This window comes from Acanthisitta chloris, unplaced genomic scaffold (genome assembly GCF_000695815.1).
Source record: "Acanthisitta chloris isolate BGI_N310 unplaced genomic scaffold, ASM69581v1 scaffold2571, whole genome shotgun sequence".
Lineage (NCBI taxonomy): Eukaryota > Metazoa > Chordata > Aves > Passeriformes > Acanthisittidae > Acanthisitta > Acanthisitta chloris.
Window position 1 is genome coordinate 26,170 of NW_008657568.1, and position 11,056 is coordinate 37,225.

The window sequence follows — 11,056 nt, forward strand, 5'->3', positions numbered from 1 at the left end:
ATCTATCACCTCTGTACTATGTTGGTTCCATGTCTGGATGCTGCACCCAGACCAAGAGGAGGGAACGTGACTGCTCCAGGATGGGACCTCAGGGAGGCAGATTTAAGAAGCCAAGAGGACAATATTACTCAGCAATGAAGCAGCCTGAGTGTATCAGCAGCCTCCTGCCAAGAGTTTAGTACTATTATTTATATTTAAGTAGCATTTAAAGGGATTAAACTCCTCCTGAACTAAGCACTTCAAATACAGTTTCTGCCCTGGAGAGTTTATGAAGCTAATGGATAGCACACAGAAATGATGGGAGGGGAAACAGAGAAGTCAAGTGACTCGCTTGGCTCAGTCTCACAGTGAGCAGAAGAGTTTATACATCTTTTGTCCTAATTCAGTTCCTTTTCCAGTGAGTGATGTTGCATCTAGAAGGCTAAAACCCTCCCGTAACACACCAAGAGTAGTATTGACTGCAATTAATGTCAGACATAAAGGAGATCATGGATTGGGTAGTAGACAAGTACTCCAGAATAAATCAGAACAGGAGATCAGGCAGAGCTTTGGATTGATAATGCAATTTTGCCAGGACATAGGGTCTAATATTTCCCAAAGTGTAGAAATTCCCACGAGGCTTCCACACTTATAAATGGGTAGGGAGAATGTTATGCTTTTAATGAGATTACCAGAAATTCAACAAGTGCAATAGAGCAGTAAAAATAATGCATTTGTCATGTGTAGCTTGCATAAAATTGTAAACAATCTGAAAGAACAGGCCTAATTTTACTATTAATTCACCAAAAAAAAGACAAAATGCTGCAATTCATGAGAAACATTTTGGTGGGAGCAATTCAGTTGAACTGAAGAAAACTGCAGCTCATAAACTTCATATTATTTCAATTGCTTTATCTTATCATTCTTTAGCAACATTTAAAAAAGAAAAATCTCACAATATTCCATGTCATATTGTACATGGCTGCTGACAAACACACCAGAAAATATAGAGTATGTCTCTTACTTTAGCCTATTGCTTCCTCATTACTTTCACTTCCAGAATTTTATGAGATATATAAATCTTGGGGATCCACATAGGTCTGAATAAAAGCATTGAAATTTATTAGCATTCAGGGCAGCATATTATTTTTTAGTGTTGGTGGGAACCAGTACTTAAAATGAACATCTCATTAGGCATTTACCTTCAGAGCAGTGTGTGCCTGAAAGTGGCACAATAAAGAGGGAAAAAACAGTGGTTGCTGCAGATAGATAATGCAAAGAACAGTTACATCAGTCCTGCTGGTTCTGCTCTAACCACTAATGCCCAAGTTTATCTGAAATCTACTAGAATCTCTGAAAACCTGGAGAACACAAATTATTTTGTTTCCAGCTGTTCATATCTTCTAATTTTCACTCAGTTTGATTTCTCTTCACATAAGTATATTCTAGCTGACTCTTCCCCCAATTCCCACTGTTCAAATACAGAGGGACTCACTGAAGCTGCACAACCATGACAATATAAATATGAACTAAGGTGCAGAGGGGTTGTCCCTTCACTTTGTGGCTGCAGGAATGGAGCACATGTATGTCCCCAAGCCCAGATTTAGCTCACAGGGCAACAGGTGACTTAATCCCACTTGTTTGCTACAAATCCCACAAATGTCTGTTGTCTGTCCTTGCCATGAAGATCCTTCCCCACCTTTCTGGATTCAGCACTGGCAATGTCATCGTCTTCTGATCTGGGCTATAAAAGATTTCCTCCAGGAATGTAAGCTCTGGTCATGTGTTTCATTTTATTAGTCAGCTCAATGCCCCTCCAAAACATGGAATGGATGGCAAATAATGTGCTGAGGTTTTCTAAGACAGTTACAAAAGGTCAGTTTAAATATGCATTTCATTTTTCCTTTGTTGTCTTTTAGGGTTGGACTTGATGATCTTTGAGGTCTCTTCCAACCTGGTGGATTCTAGGATTTTAATGTTTTGTCTGATAATGATGCTCTATGGAGGCCTCATATAAGGGTATTTTATAGGGTAAAAAGGACAATCGAGAAGAATAAATTTCTTTAGTGCTGTACTTAAGTTTAAGGAATAAAACACATCAGGTCTACAGCACCATCTATAACATATGAAGTGGTCTTTGGATCAGAACATCAAAGCTATGGTTATCCCTGGTGCTGCATCTCCACTTCCACCAATGATAAACAGAGCCTGATAAACTGAATCTCAGCAGCCACACCTGGTGGCATTCCTTTAGGAAATTCCATCTCCATGGGAAATGAGCTAGGTATCCAGAAACAAAATGGTAGATGCTCAAGGTGATGGTCAGGCAGTATCTATCCCAATTTCTGAATAACATGCATGAGCATCCAAGACCTATGAAAGCTGGGACCAAGGATTTCCACAGCTATGGCAATCCTTCCCCTTTGAACTGCTGCATCCCCTCCATGCAGAGCACAAATGTCAAGTTCTCTAGAAATCCTCAGGGTGGAAAGTTCTCTCTACTGACAGATCCCTGATGATGGAGATCATTTGCAACAGATGTATTGAAGACAAACTTCATAAATACAATGTTCCTGCTCATTAATAAATTGCAGAGTGAGTTGTATTTGCTTGTGCAATTACATGAGTACAGCACTCTGACTTCTGATGTAGAAGTTCGTTCTGGCATGCAGTGAGAACAACATTTCTGGGTGACTAAGGAATGAGACATTGCTTGCTAATTTCCATCGTGAATTACAGTGAGAAGGTGGCTAACAATTCACTCATTGGATTAAATATTTTAACAATTCCACTACATTTGGAAATGTCTCATTTCTCATCCTATTTCCAGAGAATCTGAATCACAAAATGATCCCCAACTCAAGCCTCCAACAGATAAAACACTTTACTACAATTTAAAATAAAATCTCCTCACTGGTTGGAAAATGATTAAAACTAAGCAGGATGCACTTCAAAAATGTGGAACCAAAGTTTGCAGGTAGATTTCTGTGTCTGTCACAAACACTATATTCTCATTTTAACCTCACTGTTCACTTTATAACCCATTTTTCTTCATGATTTCTAAATATTCAAGTCCCCCTAAAAAAAGGCATGACTTAAATTTCAAGGGAATGGAATCAATGAACCATGAACCAAGAGAACCATGAACCAAGAGAAACATAAACCAAGAGCAGTATATATGTATTTTTAGGGCCTTTAGAAATTGGATATAGCACTCCAAATATTTCATGCCTTGTCTTCTTTTTGTGACTGGAAAACTGTTGCCAAACTGACCTGATGACAATACACTGGTATAAGGATGGGTTTGGGATTTTATTATTCATTTAGGGCTTTAAAAGACCCACCTATGATGACTGGAAGTATTTAAAACCCCTCCCTGAGAAACTACTTCTCACCTCTTAATAGACTCTCACTGTCCATGGCCTTGTCATAAAGTTTTACTGATCTGGCACCTCTTCCTCCTGTTCCTTCCCAAACTGTTTGTAACAGCCAGTTTAGTTCAGGGTATAAAAGCAATTTTCACAAAAAATAATAAGGAAAAAAAACCCCTTTGATGTCTGGAGAGTTATAAAAGTTGCTGGTCAGCTAGAAGTGACTAAGCAAGTTGTTGAGTTCAACAGGGATCAGTGAGAAATCTGCAATAGATTATCCATTGATTAGGTTTAATCATGTTCTAACATGCAGTGAGAACAACATTTCTGGGTGACTAAGAAGGCCAATGGCATCCTGGGCTGGAGCAGGAACAGTGTGGTCAGCAGGACCAGGAGGTGATTCTGCCCCTGGCCTCTGGTGAGGACACACCTTGAATCCTGTGCTCAGTTCTGGGCCCTCAGCTCAGGAGGGACATTGAGGGGCTGGAGCAGGTCCAGAGCAGAGCAACGAGGCTGGTGAAGGGACTGGAGCACAAGTGGCATGAGGAGAGGCTGAGGGAGCTGGGGGTGTTCAGCCTGGAGAAGAGGAGGCTCAGGGGAGACCTTCTCACACTCTGCCACTCCCTGACAGGAGGTTGGAGTCAGGTGGGGGTTGGTCTCTTCTCCCAGGCAACCAGCAGCAGGACAAGAGGGCACAGACTCAAGCTCTGCCAGGGGAGGGTTAGGTTGGAGATTAGGAAGAGATTTTTTCCAGAGAGAGTGCTCAGGCATTGGAATGTGCTGCCCAGGGAGGTGGTGGATTCCCCATCCCTGGAGGTTTTCAAGCTGAGACTGGATGTGGCACTTAGGGCCATGGTCTGGTAACCATAGTAGGGTTGGACTGGATGATCTTGGAGGTCTTTTCCAACCTGATTGATTCTCTGATTCTCTGATTCTATGTTTTAACCCTGTTCCTCAAGGAAACAGTTCAGAATCAGCATATTGGGAAATGACAATTAAGATACTCAACTGAACTGCAATTTGGTATGATTTAAGACTACTATGTATCATCACAGAAGTTGCTATAGAAACAAATACGTTTGAATATTTATAACACAGTATGTGAGCTTAATCTGTTAGGTTATAAGAAATCCATGGAAACCTGGAAGTTCAGGGTTGTCACTCCACTGTATTCTTGCTTTAAAAGCACAGGGTTGTGCTTTATTTATTACCTTCAATTGTACAGGCTCTGTAGGATGTAATCAAGTAGTTCTGATTTCATCTAGTAAGGAATGGATGTTTTACCCATGTGAAACTAAATTTTCTGGAATACACAAATCTTAGTGGCCAGAAAAATATTCTCATTTTTTACAAAGATCACACAAATGGCAACTGCCAATGGGTCTATTTGGAAACATTGGCTGACACATCATAAGCAGATCAGTGCTACTGATGCAAATTCTTCTTTCTGTGGCTGGTTTGTGCTCACTGAGGGATATTAAAGGTGTTACAATGGCTTAATTCCTATGCTAACTAGGAAACTGCCCTTCTAACTGACCTCAGGAAGCTCTGGCTGAAGGTGGATCTGTTCAGATGGTTCAGGATGGAGAATGATTTGCTGCTTTTTGCTCCAGAGTACATTATGCCTGGACACTACAGTTCTCTGTGCAGGACTGAGTTGTGGATACAGGAGACAGTCAGCATGGCACAACAAATTCAGGAGCTGCCTTGTGGCACATAGGGCTGAAAAAGCCTTTAACAAGCCTTGACTTTGCCTCACCACTCCCTTTGGCCTGAAATGGTTTGTTTTTCTTGATAGGTTTAAAATCTAAAATGAATGCTAAAAAACCCAGAGATGTTAATTCTGTTTTACTTTCCTCTATTTCAGAATTCAAGGTGAAGCTAATGAAACTTTATTTAAAATGTCTCTGACCCTTTATATCTTCACAGAATCACAACATAATCACACAGACTTAGAAGAGACCCTTGAGGATCATCTAGTCCAACTCATGTCATAAAGTAATTTAATTTCTGATGTGTCTGAAAATAGTTTTATTATTTTGAACTTATCTCAGACAAATGTTCACAGAAGATATTTAACATGCACAAGCTCTGAGTAAAATTTTGAGAAGGCAGATGATGCAGAGCTGATGAGAACTGGCATTTCTTCTGCACCCTTATTGATACTATTTTGTACTGGTGGGTCACTGCAGTAGCTAAGCTGGATGGAAACAGATGAAGATGGAGCTGTTATAAAGCTTCTCCTTACACATCACTTCTCTTCTTCAGAGGCCTTACATAACACCAGACAGAATGTTTAGAATGTGTTCACCCTCAAATTTACATCCCAGATTTTACAGGACTTGAACCAATGCCTTTAGCAAGACTTTAATTCAGTATCTGTATTTTCATGTAAGTCTGGGGATATCACAACTGCTTCAGGGAGGGAAAAAAGATGAAAATATTCCTCCTGGAAATGTCCAGAAAAACAAGAACTCTTAGGCCCCTTAAAATTCCTCCTGAAAAATTTGGATCAAAGCTTTTCAACCAGTCCTAGTGTAGTGCTATTTATATGAGAGAAAAATCAGACCTTTGTGACTAAGACCTTGCCTAGAAACTGTTTGCCAGGACAAAAGCTCTGGAGTTCAAGAAGGTAACTGCATCTTACTGACCACCTCCTTAACACAGAGCTCAAGGTAACAGTAACTCTTCTGAACAAACCTGATTTTCAAGGAAAGTTTTCAGTTTTGCCTCGGAATGCTGTAGGGGTCAAATACAATTATGTATGCTTAGAATGTGGCATGTTTCTCATGAGGATTACAGTGCTGAGAGAGGCAGTTCTTTAACAATTTCCAGAGATATTAAGAGCTGTGAAGATTCAAAATCACCCTTTATCTTGCAATAAATCTGATTCATTGAGTGAGCTATTTGAATAGAATCCTGTAAGGCTTATATCTTGTAAAGCCTTTTTTCTCAACAAGAAATGAGTAGGCTCAGTACAACTGAGGCTGTGCAGATCTCAGTGTATGCGAAACGAGAGATAGGAAAAGAGGGAGAAATAAAAATAAATCACAGCTTGTATTGTAAGATATTTTAACACTTACTTCATAAAACCTACATTCAATTGGCAATTGTCAGTGAAAATGGTCACCAGCATAAAAGCTTTGAAGGCTGCATGGCAGGAGGACATTCCTGTTGTATGTTATCCAAGGAATTAAGATGAGCAATGTAAACTATCAAGTACCACAAAGGGCCCATGTAATACCTTCTCTTAGCATCATAGAACTGTTAAGGTTGGAAGAGATCTCTAAGATGATCATGTCCAACTGTCAATCCAGCACCACCACCATGTCCACCACTAAACTATGTCCTGAAGTGCCATATCCTCATGTTTTTTGAACACTTCCAGGGATGGTGACTCCACCATTTCCCTAGTCAGCCTGTTCTGATGCATCTCCACCATTTCCATGGAGAAATTTCCCCTAATATCTAATCTAAACCTTCCCTGGTGCAACTTGAGGTCATTTCCTCTTGTCCTGAGGAAATGCATCCATTGCATCTCATGGAAAACAGAATACAAACTAAATCAATCAGTAAAAATGATAACTGAAACAATCAAGTGAAGATCTTAAAGATCTGAAATACATAAACTTTGTTAATACAAAGAAAAAAGGGGATGGTGCACTAAGGTGAATCAGATTTCAAAGTTGGCAAGCTGGAAAAGCAGAACATGACATTTTTATTTCTCTATATAATAAATGAAGTCTTGTTGATGTAGACAATAATTGTTCACAGACTGTTGGTATTACACTCACCAACCGAAAGTGGAAACCAGTGTCAACAGGATAAACCAACTCTTTTCCTTCTACTACTAAAAGAAGGGACTTGAATTTCGATGGGATAAAGCTGGTAAGGTAAAATGGGACTGACTGTTTTCTTTTTCCTTTTAATAGAAATGTTTAATATACAGGTATTTCTGGTCAGTAGATTAAGTCCTTTCAGATCTATTTCAAAAATCAAAAGCCAACCTGCAAAATTAATAGTGAATTGTAGAGGAAAGTTAATCTAATTTCACCATCAAATATTGATGCTGAATGCAGGGGGTTACCTGAATGTAGCTGAAATTTGATTAATCCTGTAGTCCTTACACTATTGGACAGTATGATGAAATTATAAAGAATTTACAAAACTAAAGGCACAGCTTACTTGACAGCTTACTTGATCTTGGTGTTGACTGGGTGGTCGAGAGTGGGACAACTTCTCTGGTAGCCTTCTGTCCAGGATGTGTCCATTCTCCAAACGAGACTCCCTGGGCTTGTCAAACCAATCTGTTTCTTCACGACGGAGGTGATAGGCTTTGAAAACCAAGGACAGGTCAAATGTTCTGATCCAGTGCTGGGCAAAGGGCAATAATGTGCATTGGGCATAGCAAACATGCAGAGTGGTTACTAATTGGCCATGCAGATAAAGCAGAGTTACAGGTGAGACTTGAGCCATTGAACTTGGGCATCGTTTAGCTAGTGAAATAGCAAAGGGAGAAGAATCTGTTGATGTCAAAAGTATGGATATCAAATATGGAAGAAACCCAAGTGCTAGAGCCATTTCCTTCCTTCTGGCAGCTCAGAAATACACTGCAGGATTTGCACAGCCCTAAAATGTTTATTGAAAGAAAATTGGTCAAATTAGTTACTTTTCAATAGACTAAGGAAAAAATAAATAAAAGCACCCAAAATAACTAACCCTCAAAACCCAAACTCCACTAATTCTCAAATTTCTGAACTGAATATTATTCAAATTACAACTTCTGTATGCAATCAGTATCAACCCAAATCAAGGATAAGAACCAACTCTGTAAGTCTTTGTAATTCTAAGCAGAAATATTGCAAGTGTTCTCATCTTGAATTCCATCCCCCGATTTTGCAGTATGAACCTTAGCCATAGATTGTTAGCCAGAATGTTCTTTCTGCATTAATTCTACAAGACTCATGTTCTTTTATTTGCAACAGTTTTCAACCTGCATAAAATCTCTTGTGTCAGGCACCTTTATGGGGATCAAATAACACCATTTCATTGAAAACAGTTTTGCAAATGCATGTATTTATGTTTACTGACTATTGGGTCAACTGGCATAGATATCAGTCCACTGGGATCAGAATCTTGTCCTATGTGTCTAATAATATTTCTGCTATACAACATAGAGATTTTCCTCTATGTTGCCCATAAGTGTAAACCAAAGCAAAGTGCAGCTAATTAGAATGGGATGAAAGTTTGAATTTGATGCTTTATTAAGCAAGATCAATTTGGAAATCAAAAAAAGACAATATTTGTTTCAGCAAAAGCACCAGAAATTGCAAACCTTAAATAAGGTCAGTTGTTGCTATGGTAACAAGAGTGAATGCACATGACACAGAAGAGAATTTGAAAGGGAAAATGGTAGTGTGCATCATCTTTCCTAGTTAGTTGAGAGAGTAAATATAATCTAGTTGGTTTAACAAAGAATTTGAAAAAAAAATTAATGGGATGAAAAAAATGGCATTTTTTTCACTGCTGTTTTATTAAGTTGCTCTAAACCAGGAAGAATATATGTGCATGACTTTTGCAAAATAATATTTTGTCTGTGGTAAAAACCACACCCAATATTATATTTGTTCCTTTGGAAAATCCTTAATCTTGGTGCAGATATTTTGCAGTCTCTTCCTTCATAGCTGTGCACAAACTTAACCTAACACGAAATGGTTTAAAAATGTTACTTAGATCAGCAAATATGAATTGCCAGAAACATTATTAAAGGTTGATGCTTGTCTGGCTAGTGATTGGTTATTGATTAACTGCTCTCAGTAATGATCTAATATGCAAATCCTTTCTGCATCCCACGTTTATGCCAATTGATTAGTGGCTGCATGGAGCAGACTGGTTCATATCTCATCCTGACAGAACTTTTACTGAAGTTTGCATGAAGAACCTACTGTATTCTCCTGACCCCAGATGCTAATGCTAGCACAATCTGCATCATCAGCTAAGCAGATGAAAGTGATTAATTTTTCTTTTCTTCCTGCCTCAGTTGAATTTTTGCTGGATTTCTTCTTTTGAAACAGTAGAATTCCACACTGCAGTTCAGACCAGCCTACTTTTTTTACTTTTTTTTCTCAAACTGTCACGAATGTGTGCATTTTAAATGAAATTTAAGAAGTTATGTATGTATGTGCATATGGACACACACACGCCACACTCATAGGTACATACACACCCCATTGGATTTGGCTTGCCCAGCTAGGATTTGTTACAGCTGGAAACCTGAGAACAGCCAAGATGAATCACTGACAGCCTCAAAGGAGTCATCCTTTCATTCTAAGACTAACAGGATGCAGCCAGATGGTTCCACCTGTAAAAATCTCCTGCTGGAGTCAATAAGGTCCCATGCTGTTAATCCCATTTAACCAGGTGAGATCAAATTCCAGGCTGTGGAGCCCAAGAAATTTGTTCAGAGCAGTAATAGTGATCACTCTAAATCCCACAGATGAAAGATTACAAGGAATCAGCTGTGTTGTTATCTTGGTGCCTTCGTATCTCAATTTTAAACTTCTAAACTCTACTGTAGAAGTAACAAATTAGAATATAAAATAAAAGAAAATAATCCTTCAGGTGAGAAAAGGTACATTTTATATCTCCTGGTAGAAAAACTGACCAGCAAGGGCTATTTACAGTCACAAAATTGAGTATTAACTTCAGCATTCTTGAAAATGAGTATCTTCAGCAGACTCAATGGTGTGTGGGAAGTGGTAGCTGTGGGGTTGATAGAGCTCTATTTGCTGGATCAGACTTTTCACAAAACCCTGAGAAAATACCAAGTGTTTCAAAAGCTCAAACCACTATTTATTTTCACTGGGAAGCTCTGGATGTTGTGCACTTTTGACACTAAAGCTATTTTTTTATCCTGCTTGAAGTTTGGGATCTCAGTGTAAGTACTACTTACGTGCTGAAGAATAGCTTAAAGATTTATTACAGTCAGTACTTAGGGAAAAAGAGAAGGTTTGGCCTCAAAGTCCTATTTGTATTCTCTTCTGGCATTTGTTATGGAATGGGACTTATAAAAAATGAGCAGAAGTTAAGCATGTCTCTCACTTCAAACTGAAGAAAAACAGTTTACACTGAATGCTTTCACTTAAATTCATTTTTAAAAGTCTCTTAGGATGACAAATCAAGCTTTAGCACAAGAAGAGTTTCCCTAAGACAGTACTTAAGATAGATTTCTTTTAACGAAATCTCACCAACACCATGAAGCCGTTGTTTAAAAACATAAAATAAAAAAAAAAAAAAGAAAAAAGAGAAAAAGCAAACCAAATTGTGTTAAAAGGCTGGATGAAACATGCCAGAATAGCTGTCCACTACCAGGGCACTACAGATCTGGAGTGGAGACCTCAGAGCAACTTTTCAATATTTGAAGGGCCTACAAGGAGCCAGAGAGGGACTCTGTGTTAGGAACTGCAATTATAGGACAAGGGGAAATGGGTTCACACTGAAGGAGGGGAAGTTTAGGTTGGATATTAGAAAAAGGTTTTTTACTCTAAGGGTGGTGAGACACTGGCACAGATTGCCCAGGGACGTGGTGGCTGCCCAAGTAAAGCTATTTGTGAAGAAACAGAAGATTGTTGAAAGGGGAAGCCCTGGCAATGGCATATCAAGCTACTGTGGAATATGTGACTTGCGTTAGAATCCTTCTGAAAGAG

The 11,056-nt window shown here is 38.9% G+C and overlaps 1 protein-coding gene across 1 annotated transcript in view; it reads right to left on the reverse strand.

Moving 5' to 3' along the window:
- Window positions 1-11,056, reverse strand: part of PCLO (piccolo presynaptic cytomatrix protein) — a gene marked incomplete at its 5' end in the record, with an annotated part of 72,116 nt that overhangs the window by 18,673 nt on the left and 42,387 nt on the right. The window contains one exon of the mRNA XM_009084763.1: window positions 7,536-7,684. Coding sequence (XP_009083011.1) covers window positions 7,536-7,684 — 149 coding nt within the window. The remainder of the gene's footprint in view (window positions 1-7,535; window positions 7,685-11,056) is intronic.